General features: G+C 33.1%; 1 protein-coding gene across 2 annotated transcripts in view; it reads right to left on the bottom strand.

The window, feature by feature from the left end:
* Positions 1-16,492, bottom strand: part of LOC105667909 (metabotropic glutamate receptor 8-like) — a 119,042-nt gene that overhangs the window by 69,754 nt on the left and 32,796 nt on the right. For both annotated transcript variants that reach the window (XM_067349609.1, XM_067349608.1), the window contains exons 2-3: positions 15,125-15,309; positions 10,653-10,868 (exon numbers count right to left, since the gene is read on the bottom strand). In XM_067349609.1, coding sequence (XP_067205710.1) covers positions 10,653-10,868; positions 15,125-15,283 — 375 coding nt within the window. In that variant the 5' untranslated portion in view covers positions 15,284-15,309. The remainder of the gene's footprint in view (positions 1-10,652; positions 10,869-15,124; positions 15,310-16,492) is intronic.

Here is a 16,492-nt window from a genome sequence, read left to right as displayed (position 1 = left end):
TTAACATTTTTGAATTGTATTCTATAATTTACATATTCCTAAACATTCGCATTTCACTTGCCCATCTTGCTAAATGTATATTAAACTCTTTGGAATTTTTTGAAATCTTTTTGTACATCTGTATTTTTTAAATAATATCTTTGAACGTAGATCTTATACCTTTATATTTCTGAATTTCAGAGAATATATACGACACCGTTTATATTCTTAAATCTCCCGCGTTTTTTAAAATCCTTGCCAACCTCGAACATTTGTGTTTTTAAATTCATGCATACACCTGCTGAATTCTCAAATCTTGTTTAGCCAGAGATTTTGTTCTGCGGCAGTATTGCCTCTTCACATGTGATGGTCGGTGGCGTGCAAGTCTGAGGTGAAAATAGGAAAGTTCTTGAAATTGCATTCTGCGCAACGCGCGGCGGATGTCATAAAACTTGCACTACAGAAACACAACCGTCATAGCGAAAGTAGGTGGTTAAATCAAATATCGAGTCGAGTTCTCTCGCAATAACAAGAGAATACAAAGACAACAGCGGGACTTTGTACAATTCGATTTAACTGTCTTAACAACTGTCTTAAACAACTGCTCTCGCGTATTTTGATCTTATCAATTTGTTTATATTTCATTATAAATAAAATGTGCAATCTGTGTTATTTTCTTTGTTCCATAAGTGATTCACCAAAATATATTTTAATGCACTGTAAATGTATGAAAAGTGGACAATAAATAATTTAAAAAGTAATAAGAATTGTATGTTACTCCGCTACTTCATTAATAAAATTAATGCATATAATGCATCAATGCGCAATTATATCTTCAAAACATGTGTACAAATTAAAATCAATTTATCAATATGTGATGTTTTTAAACGATTAATTCGTTATTGTAAACTGCGGTGTAAAAAATTTAATTAATTTAATTAAAATTTATTTAATAGCAATATTTGTCAAAGCGTCAATATTTGTTATTGTGGCAAAACAAACTTTGAAAAAGTTCTACTTCTATTTCTGTTATTCAATCAATTCTGGTTGATAACAGTAACAAAACATATTTTAATGACACGGAAATATCGAGTTTTTTTCCATTATTCCACGAAAAATGCTGAATGAAGTTCGTTGGTCTATTCGCAAAACGTAACACTCAAGCAAAAGTACTTTCTATACATCGCTTTTAAAAGTTCGGAATACTTTGACGAAGAAAAGAGCGCATTATTGGAAACCGATATCCGTGCAAGGAAGGCAGACAGACTGTAATTACAAGACGTTACATGATACTGGTATACCATAGCAAGCCATTAAGCAGTTTTTTTAACGTAACTCGTAAAAACCGTTCCAATTTTATGTTTTTCTGCAACTAGCACTCTTTCATCTACTTTTTGGATGCCTCTCCTATCTAGAACGATCCTCCTATCAGATCTTAATCATTTCTCCGTGGAATTAAAATTGATAGCCTTTCTCTAATTAACATTTCGCATGCTTAAATATTTCTTTGTTGTATGCTTAGCCAATCGATATGCGATGCAGCGAAGCTTTATTTCGAAGTTGCATCGTAAATAAAATATTGAGCTATGTTTCGTAAATGTTGTAGTCTAAATAAACCAGTACTGTTTTGTAAATCTCTGTTCAATGTACATGTATAAATAAAAACTTTGAGCTATTTTTCTGTAATTTATATAAAACATTCTTGCTGGAAAATATTAGCACAGAATTTAATAAAAATATTTATATTTGTTCTTTTTTTTTTATTGTCAAAGTATGAACAATAAAAACTGATGCAATTTGACTTATTAGAATTGATTACAATGTGCCTAAATATAGTTAATTTTATCGACTTACGCTTCAGAAATTGAAAGATTCTTTTCATATTTTCTTTTTATAAAATTCATACACGCTGTTTATTTTAAACTTGATTAAACGTAATGGAAGGAAATTGTTATAAAATATAATACGTCAGAGAACACACTAACAGGATATCTAAATCATAAAGTAATATCACATTTATCATTGCTCCTTGGCGCAACGAAGTCTCTTCATTATAAGACAATTTATCATAAAACAATACAAGTCGCCTACATTAAAAGCGTCTCGTAAAATAATCTTACGTCGACAGTGCAAGCCGATGAAAGCGCAGGAAATAAAGGGTAGCGTACTGAGCTGAGAAAGTAATTAGTCTTATCCATCATCGCGATTGATCGTGACGCAGCAGGAGATATGAGAGTCTTTATCTTCTCCATTTTCCGCGCGAATATATACGCGCGTGCGTCCGTCACTCAGCTTTTCTTATCCGCATTTTCAATTGACGGCTTACCCGCCGCAGGCACTTCATTAGCGTTTCACTTTTTAGCGATCTCCGAGCGTCTTTCGCTTGATAAACGATGAAATGCGCATTGCTATCGTCGCGCGAACGCCCGATCGGATTGTCGTTACATTTTTATTTAATTGTTGTTTACCCGACAATCGGATCAGAGAGAACAAACAATATTGCAAATTGCTACGGATAACGGATCGGGGTCAGCACGAAGGTAAAACGGCGATTTCGAAATAAATGGCGCGACCATTCCAGCGATTTGATCCAACCAGATGTGATACGATCGTCATCGGATAAATGACATCATCATCGACGCTCCATTCGCTATCCATAATATCGCTTCGTTGATGAGCAGAGTATAGTGACGGATAGCCTCACCGTTCAGATAAGTCCATCGTAATACCCATCGGCAAACTTCGACTTTAATAAACCTTAATTTGCAATATCACGTTAGACACTGCAAGATGAACTGAGATTACATCGCCAGGAGAAATTTTATGCGACACAATAAATGAAAAATTTAATTTGAGGAGTAATGATTTGCAATAATTTGTCAATACAATGCTGCGTTGCTAATTATAAATGGATTTTGGCATTATAACATTTCATATAAATTTGTATTTTGTATAGATTAACATTTAGTATAAGATTTCACTTTGCATTACTGTAAATAACTTAATCCTGTGATTAATTTCAGAGAGAGAGAGAGGGAGAATAATAGCGCGAGTATTATAATTATTATCCTATTAAAATTGGTGATAAGCTCTTTCATCATTTAACATAAACAAATAATTCAGTTAGTAGCTTCAATATTCACTTTTTAAACGCTTTAAAGATTTTTTCTCATGCTAGTCAAAAGTTTCCCGGATGGAAACTGATATTTTACCAAATGTGAAAATCATGTTTATAGGAAATGGTAATAAATTCCAGACAGAAAATATTAACACGGAAATGGTAGCGATAATTCACGATTGCCGTGGGCCGGTCACTAAATATTAGAATTTACCATATTTCATGTACGGAATTGTCAACATTTACAATTTCCATCTTGAATTTTCATGATGACACAATGTAAACGTGCCCTCTAACGTTTACCGTATGCGAAACGCGGTATTGCGGAAGCTGTCTAATATTTGCGAACAGATTTCGACACGGTGTTCACAGACGGTTGATAAACTAGTGCTTCTTCCCGAAACCCCTCTGTCCTTTGTGTGCAGACTAATGAACGCACCTGTGGAACTCCCTTCGTAACTTTGCGTTTCATTTTGCGAGTTGACACGTAGTTATCGCCGTAATCGAATTAAATTTCGTCGGGATTTAATAGGTTAACAAAGCGCAATCTCTTGATTGCCAATGTTTGATAAAGATTACGCGTGATTAGTACTGAGATTTTAATCAATGTGCAGAGAGGTTTCAAGAAAAATTACATTATAATATCATAAAGGCTCATATTTCGCAGATAATAAGATTATGTAACACTGTAATGATGATTGGATATTTCTGCACTCTAAATATAAATGTACAAATGTTTTAATATTCAAATTTGAGAAGGATTATTTCTATATATTTGTATTTTCCCATATATTTAAGTTTTGAAAGGTTTACATTTAAAAAATGTACATTTGTTAAACGTCAGATTTTTACAATTTTATATCTGCGAGCTTAAATATTGTTAGATGTCCCGTTTCCTCAAATTTTTGCATTCCCCGAGAACTATATATTTTAGTATCTCGCCTGCCGCAAAGCACTTCCCGCACTTGCTTCTTTGCTTGGCTTATCAGTTTCTTCTTCCCGAAGCTTTGATTCGTTAAACTTTCGTAACATCGGATTTTCGAGTCTTCTTATCCTAACTTTTAAAAGTTTACTAACTATGGCAAATGGTATAGGTTCTCACGTGCGACTTAAAATTTTTTTTTCGTCGAAAATCTTTTGAAGAATGAAATAGCTTGATAAAACTCAGAAGAATTTCTCTTGGAACAATCTTAACGGGATAAAGACTTATTGAATTCTTTATCCACAGAATCACGATCAGCATAAGCGATCAGCATAAACTTGAAAAAATGATTTATCCGCAAATATGACGTTTAAACAAAAATACGAAGCACATTTAACAAATTATTGCAACTCAAATTATGAAATTAATAAAACGGAAAGAGCCAGTAAAAGTGTACACCAGCTTATAATCAATATCGCAAAATATATCATTGCAGGGAGATAAAGTATTTCAATATTCAAGTAAAACGGCTTTATAAATTACGTAATTTTAATTTACGTCAAACTCAATTTCTCAGGAAGGAAACTAAGGACGTGTTCGTGCATGCTTGCACTGTCGTGGTTTGTTCTCTTCATTGCACTTCCCAACTGCAATTTCTCACAGCTGCCGGGAATGCTGGCACTACGTCCGATTCACTTTATTTGTTTTCCCTACGACTTCCACATATTGATATATGAATAAAATTTGCTAAGGAAAATCGATTGAAAATGAATGTCTTTATACGGCTCCGTTATTATCTCCAATAAATCACCAGCTGTTAGATCTTTCTCTGTTTATCCTTCGTCACAAATTGAACACTTGTGATCGGAAAGATTGTGAAATTTATATTTCCACAAAATTATTTTTTCGTCAAAGAGATTTCACGCGCTAAGATCAAAAAGAATATAAATTCCATTTATTAGACTTTTAGTACGTACTTACAGTCTCTTTTTATGTCCCATCTGTAATTAATTCTGAACCCTTGATTGAACTTTATAATAGTCTTTGAGTGACTATCGAGCATAATGCATGCATTAATTATTCATACTTTTTTAATCAACGTTGTGAAATAGTTCGATGAGGCTCAGTAACAATGTATAACTTTTAACCAACATAATAGCTTCTCACTCGATTTTCTGTCGCTTTCCCAATCAAATTCCGTTACGCTTAGACTATTACGTCGCGCTAACGAAGTTCTTCACGAGAGCGCAAAATCGCGGACCATCGATTAACGAGAGCTCGATAAATAATCCCCGCACATGCGTCCTCACTGTTCCATCAGGCTCGTCCACGCACTTGACATAATAATTTAATCTATTTCCTTTCATTTCCGTCACCGGCGCGACCGACCTAGTTATAACCGCAAACCCTATTAAGTTACGTCATGACGTCGCGGTGCGTGATTTAGGAACCGACGGCCATTGTCCGCGAGAGACAGAACGAGGTCTATTTGCAATGATTTCATTTCTACAGACAAAAGAGCATCCTGATAAAAATTAATACAATTTAATCTGACGTTATCTTGCGCAATGTACGCGCTTCGAATCGTGCAGCTTCCATCCGACGGCGTGTAATTCGGTTAAATTAGGAAATGCACACGATTTTATTGTAATTTGCGGATAAACGCGACATAAATTAACGTAGACTGCTTTTACGTTGCTGTTTTTGACAATATGCATAAATTAAGCAAAAATTAATTCAAAAGCAAATCTGCGAAAATTTGAATTTAATTTATTAGTTTCTCTGACTCTATGATATTTCGATATATAACTTCAAACATGTCACATATCAATTCTTGTTTTGTAAAGCATTGAAGCGGTCCACGTATCCAATATTCAATTTATCCTCGAAAATCTCTGACTAAAATATTTCTGGAATATCCGAAGAACCTGTAGCAGCATGGGAAGGGCATACATTACATAAATGAAATACGCAGCAAACGAGGCAACGAGAATTTTTCTTTATGGATGGTTCTTGCGGATGGTTTATTTTCAGAATCACTTTTATGGAAGAGAAACGACCACTATACAAAAGAATGAGAGATTTCGAAGACTAAAAGAAAAGATGAACAGTGATGTGAGACTCGTTTCTCGCCTTAGTTATCGCGTGATTGGCAATCATAAAATACATTTGGTGATTTTTCTCCGCACAGCTTGTGCACGCACGGCTTACGTTCAATTATTTGATGTTGTTAAATTTTATCCGCATGTAATCATAAATATATATAAATTATGTAGAAATTACACGTTCCCTCAAAATTGTAATTTTTTCTACGAAAAGTCGAAATATTCTCTTTCGATATCTCACATTTCTATATCATATCACATTTCATATATTTCCGCATTATATTATTTCTCATAATATATTCTCCTACGTGTTATCTCCATATTACACCACACTTGGCGAGCATTTGTGTTAAATGCATTCACTTGAGGTAGTCTTATCATACATGAAGAAAAACCGCGTTTGTCTAGAGTATCTCACCTCTGTATAATAATATGGACTAAGCTAACAGCTGACTCACAGTGAGTGAAGGAAGAAAAACCGATTGATCGATCGTGTCTCCTCTTCAGCGCGCGACCTCAGCTGAAGTGGCCTGATCTCGAGTAGCCGTGTGCAAAAAGCGGCTTGTAGCCACCTTCGCGACAGCAATAAATATTTACCTTGTTTTCGACTGTCGTCGGCGTCGCGATAATCGTAAGTACGAGGATCGCGCATATATAGATCGATGGCATATACACGTATATATATATATATATATATATATATATATAGACATATATATAGATCGATGAATCGCGTCGCGCGCAAAACCGACTTGCCCTCGTTTGCGCGATCGAGCAATAAATATTTACGGGTGCTCCCACTCCGCTTTGCGGAATCCGCTATTGTACTTTGTAATATTCGCAACGGGGACGCGACGTAGTGATTTGGATTCATCGCGGATGTATAATATCCATACATATGTATCAAGCATCCCGCATACTCGAACGAATCGCAATGATAATGGAATTAATCGCGGGGTTACGCCTTGAACTAAAACGACTTTGCACAATTTCTCTATTGTTTACATAATATTTATATCTAGTCTCTATTATATAAATTATTACAATTCACGTATTTGTGATTTTCGGTGTATAATTTATTCCTCTAAATTAATTTGCAAATAAATATTCTGTAATAGGCGCGTCATCATTATTGATTTTAATACAATCTGATTCCTACTGATACTAAAACACATCTCATACGTAAAACTTATTTTCCACAACAAGCAGATAATTATAAATTAAATTCAATTATATTGAAAGATTAAAATACGATTAAAATGTTTACGAATGTATGAAAAGATAAGCTGTTACACAAACAAATTATTGTTTGTACGGTTACATTGAAATTGTAAATATAATTGACATAATTATATAATTATATACGTATAAAATATCTTTTATTATTTTTCCTTGCTAGATGTTAAAACTTTGTAATATATGTACAAATTGAGAAGAAGAAATGTTTATATTTTTGACTTACATATTAATATTCAACATATTTTTAGATACGTAAATTATGTTACAATTTTAATTTTTGCTTGTTTCACAAAGTACATAATAGCTGCTTCCATTCGATCCTGCGATGCTTTTTCCACGATGCAAATTAATTCAGTTTGTAACATGAAACTTCTTTTATTGCACAGCTTTTCGATATTGCATATAAAAATTAAAATAAAAAAATATTTACATTATCGTTTAAAAATGTAGAAAAGTTCAGAGAAAAATGTTAAATAAAAATTACTTATTATCATGTTCAATTTGCTAATTGTGTATTGTCATACAAATACGCATAACGAACACATTTCTCTTTCAATTTGTAGACATGTCACAAAATGTTTAAGATTGACGATACCAAGTCAAAGAAAAATAAAAAAAAAATGATTAATTAATTTGCAAAAAAAGAATAATGGAGAGGACGAGTGACTTTCTCGTGCAATGAAAATAAATATCGATTAACGATTGTGTGTAGTTACGTGCGTCCGTGTACGTCCTAAATTCTACTCCCATGTAACCCTTAATTGGGTTACTGCTAACGTCAATCACGAGGCTCGCGATATTTCATAAGATGTCAGCTGGACAGCCTCATTTATTTTGCGGATGTGTCATATTTATCTGTCTATATGTATATAAAACATGATAATATACTAATTGTCATAATAGATTAATCTCACTTGCTACAAAATGATAGATCTAGTTACAATGCATCCAATAAAACCAGCTGTTGTTTAAAAAGCCTTTATATCTTACATTACGTAATAGTTTTTCTTTCTAATTCTAAAATTTACTAAATCATTTTCTAACAATAAAATGTTAATAAAACAAAATACTTGCTTGCATTTTATAGAATAGAAGATGTGTCAATAATTCACAAAATATATCAAATTAATAAATGTACGAAAAAGCAATTAACATTATCATATTAAATATCAAATAATTTCCTATATCAACATTTAAGTAACATTAAGGAAGTATTGCTAATCGATTTTGTAAAATTATTGTGCTTAATAAATTTAAAAGATAAAAGGCATCTTAAGATAATCGGTAAAACGCGTTACTCGTAAATTCTCATTAAACAAGTTCCGGCATCAGTCGTTCACAAAGCCAGAAGTGGCGAGAGCATTGGGAGTTGTTGCATTTAATCAGCTTTGTGGAAGATGTTATCCAATCGTCTCTCGCCGCCACTTCGGCGTGGATAACCGACTAAAGCAGCTCGTCGTCGTTACAGTTACTAAAGTTTGAAAACTCGCGAAACGTGTACATGCGAATAACCGTATCTGCTATCGTGAGATGCTTATTTTGCTAACCAAGCGAACATGATAGCGCAAATTCGCGAAAGGAAACTAACTGTCCTAACTGAAAGCTCAGAATTTCCGGTTTTGCTTTTATCCCTTATAGCTTCTTTAATGCTTTTCGGTCCAGCAATTTTCACTGGATTCATGCTACAAAGTGTTACCACAAGTCGCGCCTTACTCTCTTTTGGCTATGGACTCTAGCGAATTTGCGGTTCACTATCTAACGCAGCAAGATCTTTCTATCTTTATCAAAAGTTTAACGTATCTTTCAATTTCTTGAATATTTTCAGCATTAAATATTTTATTAATTATTACAAAATAAAAACTATCAATATATTAGATTTAATATGTTATATAAGTGTATTAAACCAAAATAAAATACCATTTGAATAATATATTGGATTTAATTATTATTAGATTTAATATATATCAAATGTATATTATTATTCAAATGTTATTCAAATGATATTTTATTTTAATTTAATTTATTAAACTGTGTATATTAAATTAAAATAAAATAGCATTTGAATAATAGATTTAATATATTATTCAAATCTAGGAATTAATGATAATTAGATTTAATATGTTATTCAAGTCTAGGTTTTTCTCTAGCAAAATTTTGAGCTTGGTTTTTGAGTTATAATTGAAAATAGTTCGCTACTCACACACGAGTTCGGTACAACAAGCAGGGACGGTGCAACGCATCATAAGACTAATGTAACACTTGACAATGCTCTCATGATGCGTTGTGCATCCTGCCTGCCTGTTGTACCGGATTTGTTTGTGTGAGTAGCAAACTATGTTCAATTATAATTCAAAAACTAAGCTTGAAACAAAATTTTGTAAAAGGAAAAAATCTTAGAAATCAAGAATAAAATGTTTCAAGAACATCAGATTGTTTTGAATCACCCTGTATACACAGGCACATTCAAAAAAATTAAAAAAGGAATCAATACGGAAAAAGTGAGAATAAAACAATAGTATTCCACACAAATTTATAATAATTATCAATAAAGAAGTGCGACTTTGGACTTTACTTTAGTTAGTAAATGTCGGAATGGCACTCCAGAGAATAGAAAATGTTCCTAGCTCAAAAGCACATTGGCGATTGAGTTTCAACAGAGAAAAGCGTGTTATAGAGTCTATAAAGGGAACAAATGTCCAGAAGGCAAAAGGCAGAAGCGAAGGCAAAGGAAAGAAGCGATCTTACGTCCTAAGCGTTTCTCTCCATCAAATTTCTATTTTCCGTATTCTCGCTGGATCGAATCATAAACTTTTTTTCTTGCCGTGCCAGCCTGTTTCACATCACATATATCGAATCCTTTATCTCAAAATCGATATGAAATAACGCAATTTCCGCGTAATTTAACAAAATAAATGGTAGTAGAGTTAGCGTGCAACAAACTGCACCAGTTTGTTTCCCGCGCGAAAACAATAGGAAAATGTGGAATATTAATTGTTAAATTATTTGGAGATTATATAGTCGTTCTTTTATTTCGCACGTGAATAAAATCATTCTTGGGTTTTAATAAAATAAAACGCAAAATATATGTGTGTTATAAATTAATTAATTAATGTAATAAATTAATTTTTCTTTCTGCTACTCGTTAAAGAAATTTACGACTTGCAAGGCACTTATCAGAAGTTTCTTTATCACTTCAAAATCTCGCAGTACACACCACAGAAAAGTACATAAATACCACAGAAAAATTGTTAAAGAACATACCGTTGTGTAGTAAAAAATAATAACTTACCTGATTCATGTACGATCTGACGAACTCCATGCTTTGATCCAGAGCATAAGTGTCACTACTGCAGGAATCGAGAATGAGAGCACCCAGTGTTGTGTTCGGCAGCAGTTCTACATCAGCGTTAATCTCGTTTAGAACATATAGCATAGCTTCCAATCGTTGCATACCCTTCTCTTCTTTTACAGCCCCGCATGGTGATTGACCAATGGAGCTTGCGACCTAAACAAATAAATGTGCATGCAATGTACCCGTTGTATAAAACTTTTTTTTTAAATTGCCTGGCTTTTATTCGTATCGATAAAATATTCCACAGTGTAATATATATCGCACATACACGTATAATGTAAATAATATCTTTTAACAAAAAATTTCAATTTAAAATAAAAAAGAATATTTTATGATTCAAACTTCACAATAATTTTCCACGATTTACAATTAACCGACACATAATTTTATTTTATTTTTTACTCTATTTCACGCATTACGCTTGAACAAGCGTGAGCAAGCTAAACATATCAATAGAATCCAAAGTTTACAACCGAAACAATACAGCTGCGGTATTTCAGGGACGATAGCACAAAGGCTGAGGTAGATGTTCAATTTCGACGGATTAATGTCGTACTTTTCCCCAGAGCTATTCGTTCGTACAATGTCTGGATACAATGGCGCAGCATGTACAGCCACGACTTGCGAGTCATGGGACCAAAAGGATCAAATTACAGGAAACTTCGACCCCTTGTCGTATCCTCGAGTCCTATGGTCGGATGCACCGCTTGAAGCTGTTGACGTTCGAGTTCAAGGAGTATGAGGGAAAGTTGCGGATATCCACAATATTGTAAAAACTCGCGCGTCGCTTCATCGACCGTGGAGAAATCACATCACAACTTGAAAAATGCATAGTCCGGCCAAACACGCTCGTAAATTCCGGCAACAGCGCAATCCAACCGCTGATTTTAATGTTTGTGAAATCAGCTGGGAACACTGAACCATTCGTTCTCGGGCAAGCTTTTCCAAAATGAAGCTTTTAATTCCAACAACCCGGAATCTGTTTTGGTCAAAGCAAGGTTACATAGGAGCAGACGAAACTCCAACTACATATTTGTCCTATATAGTGAAATATACATTATGTACGAATACATGCAATATTTTGTATTTTATTTCCGACTATGAATCGTAATGATTATTACAAAATTTTGGCCCACTATAATATACAAATGTACAATAATATAAATTGTATAAACCGAGCAATATCAAAATAAGCATATAAATATTTGCTAAATAATAAAAAATAATCAATATCGTGTTTCAGTAAATTAAAAAAATAGCGTACATTTGTATTATATTATTTTTGCAGCGATTATAAGAAACTTTATGTTTGGAAATCTTAATGTTTCAAAAAAATGTCAAGTATATGAAAGAAAGGAGATACCTACAAAATGTATAAAATTTGACGTGGGATAAAGCTATCGCTTCGTCTGTTCGACAATTACATACTGATTCCGCAGTCACATATCTCTTCTGTTTATATTACTTCGTAATTTCCTTCACCCGCAGGGTTAAAACTTCTGTCACAGAATCAAAACATGACATCACGCATTCCAGCTTAATTATTTCGCTTAAACTTTATTATTGATCAAAATTCCAATGTTTAGTGCAATGCGCGAACCAAGTAACAAAAAGAGGAAGAGAGAAAAAGAATAAAAATCGAAACAACAATTTATCTATGAACAATTTTCTCTGTTTTCTCACACAAGCAGTTTATTAATATTATTAAACTACTGTCCGTATATTTTCACGAGTTTCTATTATAATAAAATATGATATATAAGTTAATTGTCAAATATATTAAAAAAATGAAGATTTTGTACAGACTTTTGACGAACCATCTTTGTTCTTCGAAAGCAAAAAGCGGTTGTCACCGAAAGAATTGTGACATTGTTTCTCCGAAAATTTATCCGAAAAAACTAATCACTCCGAATTCGGGTCGCTCGTTGCTCGAGAACGGCTATATCGAGCGACAAGTACAACTGGTGAGAAGGAAAGTTATCCGTTGGTAGAAGTTCGGTGAACGGCGTTTATTTTGCACGAACTAGTTGCGCGACAACAATAAATCAGCTCAAAGTTTTCGATATTATTCCACCTATAGTGGGAAGAGGTAACATTTCACAGACATGTTTATCTCACACTTTGTGCAGCGATCGAACTTATTGTTAGTCGTGTGCTCGAGAAAAATGCGCGAGAAGAAGGCAAGCGAGATTGGAGAAAAATAAATGGAACATTAGCGAAGAGTTTTCAAGATAAAGGGAAATATGCAAAAATATGTGCTTACGTTAAAATTTATACTAAGAGTATTACTTCCTTTTGAAAGTTTCAAAGAGTTTTCAATTGATTCGTTTCGCGATTAAATATTGTATATATTTTAAAAAGAATTAATTAGCGAGATATTTTGTAATAAAAATTAAGAGATATTGTGGAATTAAATTAAAAAAATAAATATAATAAAATACTTTTGAGAGAGTAAAAAGCAATATTTAAATGTAAATAAATATTTAAAAAAGATATTTAGTAAATCACAAACAACATGTTGCTGTACAAATCATACAGTGCATCGTTGAGCAGTCTGTTATTTTTTTATTATTTAAATAAATATTAGATTTTTTTAGTATGCCAGGCAATATTCACGATGTTACGTAGAGCTTTGCGCAAAAGTTCGCGAAAATTAATTTTTAACGGAAAAAAGTTCAAGCATTCTTGGTGCTGAAATTAAACTTTTGTAATTTTTGAAAACCTGTATTTATACAATATTTTTCTATTCTTCTCTTTTTTTAGTATATATTTTCTTAATGGAATATCTTGTAGCAATAAAGAAGACTTATCTACACACGGTTATATCACAGATAAGGTTTCTGTGTTTTACTATATTCCATCTGTACCGCGCATGATGTGACGTCAAAGGCGCCACGGTTGTTACGTCAAACTTTTGCATGTGTTGCGTAACATATAAAAGTAGGCAATTTTAGAGAGTTACCTTACTTTCCGCACGTAATAAAGTATTTCTCGCAAAATAGCGAATCGTCGATGTTACATATGGTACGAAGTTCGTTTATGCCATCTGAATAAATAAAAACGCGAGGGAAAACGAGGTCACATGACCTAATAACAATATATTGGTCCCACCGCTCTCCTTCTATTTTTCGTTTCACGAAAATGTGTTTTTTCGAAAAGATGTGCGTTTTATATCCGACCGTGTAATAAATAACAAAGGTTTAAGCGGACAAAAAGCAATTTTAATTAAGAACGCAGATGTTGATATATCATTCCTTCTTGCAATTGTAAAACAGCAGAATGAGAAAATGGAATACAATGGATAATACTCGCTAATTACAAGCCCGACTAATTGCTTATAAAAACTTGTGTCATTTATCTTACAATATGTGACATGGAGGACGAAAAAGTAATTTTTAACAAATAAACGCGTGAGTACGTGTCTCTTTGTCAGTTGCAAATTGATACATTTTTTCATTTTGCTTACATCTCTTCGTTGATTGCAAAAAGCTTTAGTTGTTAATTAATATTAACGCTTCACACAAATAAAACGAATAGGTATATTTATATTTTCGCCACCGACGACGAATTCTTATTCCGAATATACATTATTTTCAAATGAACGGACGGAAAAGACGAGAGCGTGATTTCCGCGAGGCAATTTGAGACGAAAGAGAGCGTAGAATAAGATAAAAGTGCAGTTTCGCGGATACAAGTGCAACGTACAGTAAAGCTGGGATGTATGCATATTGACCCGCTCTGGGCGAGTTCCAGCACAAGAGAGGCTTCGTACTAATTTAATCTCTATGCACAAAAAAAAATAAAATAAAGTCGTTAGATGTATAATTTTGTCCATAAAAAGTTTGATAATTGCCATTTTAATCAATTTATTGCAGGAACGAAACGTAAATTATTATAGATAGCATCGATTAAGTAATTAAAAGTACGTATGCGCGAATTAATGGTGGTGCAAGCAGCAACCTTTCCACACATTACAATCAAAATGCAATTTCGATAGTGATAGATTACATTAACACATTATATTACCATATTATGTTTTATATAATGTTACATTTGCTAGATATATAAATTGCGTAACAGAATATACTATACACTATATAGCACGTATCAGAAATCACGTGTTCTTATAACACGTTTATTGTTCATATAACATTTAGTGAGGATAGAATATAAAAGCCCTTTTCTCTCATTCTCTCAATCTTAAGCTTATTTTAATGGGAGTTTTATTTATATTTTTATTATTAAAACATTTAAAGATGTTAAAAATAAAAATAGTGCATTCAACGAAAGTATTAAATCTAAACTATCGCTGACAAATATTTCGGTTTAAAAGTTATCGAAAAACCTGTGGCTAACACGAAGTATGCCACTACTGATACATTCTGTGTAGAAAAGCTAAAGAAGCTTACCTGCTCGTGCATTGGAAAGATCCCGCCGAGGATGATGTCACCACCGATGCGTATCAACTTCGAGCCGTCCTCGCCTCTATTCTTTACGTTGTAACACTCGCTCGTGATCAGGAAGCACCACATCCACGGCAGAATCTTGCGCAAGCTCATCTTGGCCATGGAAGCTGAAGTATTTCAGTATCTCGCTGAAATGTGAAATAAATTCGTATGTTATTTCGCGAACATTTTACCAACATGAAAAATTACTTGCGTGCATGAATATTTTTCACTCTTTCATAATGTGATAACGTATTCAAATTTACTGTAATATTGCACAATTAATCATATTAAAATAACGCGAAAATATTGAAAACACTGAGACACATATTGATTTAATATCTCCAAAAGAAAATTGCAGTCCATTTTTCTACAGAAAATAATATTGATACACGTTTCAGTAATTTATTTCAATTAATCAGAATAAATTAACTGTACAACGTAAATATGAGTAACTGTTTGCGATAAATATACATCTTTTTTATGAAATAATTTATTATAGCAGTATTGCAGCGCAACATTGGTGCTTTGAAACGACTTGTAAGGGGATGCTTTGAATCAAAACTTTCAATAACCGATAAGCAGCGTCATATATAATTCTTTGCTTGTTCGCTGAAAATATAGATTTATGGAGGAAACGGATTGCACGTGTGCAAAATGTTTACAGAAACATAAATACATCAAATATTATATTTTTCTATGCCTGTCTATTTTGAAATCTCTTTTACTGGAATCATAACTTGTCAATCTATGTAATGCTTTCTTTTCGACGATAAATTTTCGTTCATGTCATGTTAAAACTTCGAACATGTCGAAAGGCCGAATCTTTTTAGTCCGTCACGATAAATTCTATTTTTCGCGAAAAGTGATTGAAACGTTGGAGCTACTGCTTTAGAAAATAAGATTTACAGTATGTTTTCTTCAATCAAAATTATTAATGCAGAATTGCATCGCACATTTTCAGCATAAAGCCAGACGTAATCTTTCTTTTCTTAATCCAATCCAGTTTGACTTAGGATATTATTGTCGCACGAGAGTCAAAGTACTTGAGTCCCTGCTTTTAATTACTTTGCTGCCCGTCGGCGTAATACGGCCTTACGTTTTTACCATCCAACTTTTTTATCGCGATTGCCGCGAAAGTTGGATTCTTATCATTAAGTTCTTATTCTCTCCAAGTAATTATTTTCAAGTCAATCGTCATAATGTATCGCACATCAATGAACAAAGAATCTATTATTAATACTATCTTTAGTACATCTTTAAATCCTTTCATTTGTCCATCTCGAGACAATTCAAGCTTTTATATACTACGAGTTTATGTAAACACATTAT

Source organism: Linepithema humile, chromosome 2, assembly GCF_040581485.1.
Source record: "Linepithema humile isolate Giens D197 chromosome 2, Lhum_UNIL_v1.0, whole genome shotgun sequence".
NCBI lineage: Eukaryota > Metazoa > Arthropoda > Insecta > Hymenoptera > Formicidae > Linepithema > Linepithema humile.
The sequence above is the reverse complement of the archived record's forward strand: the minus strand, read 5'-3'. Positions and strand labels throughout refer to the sequence as shown.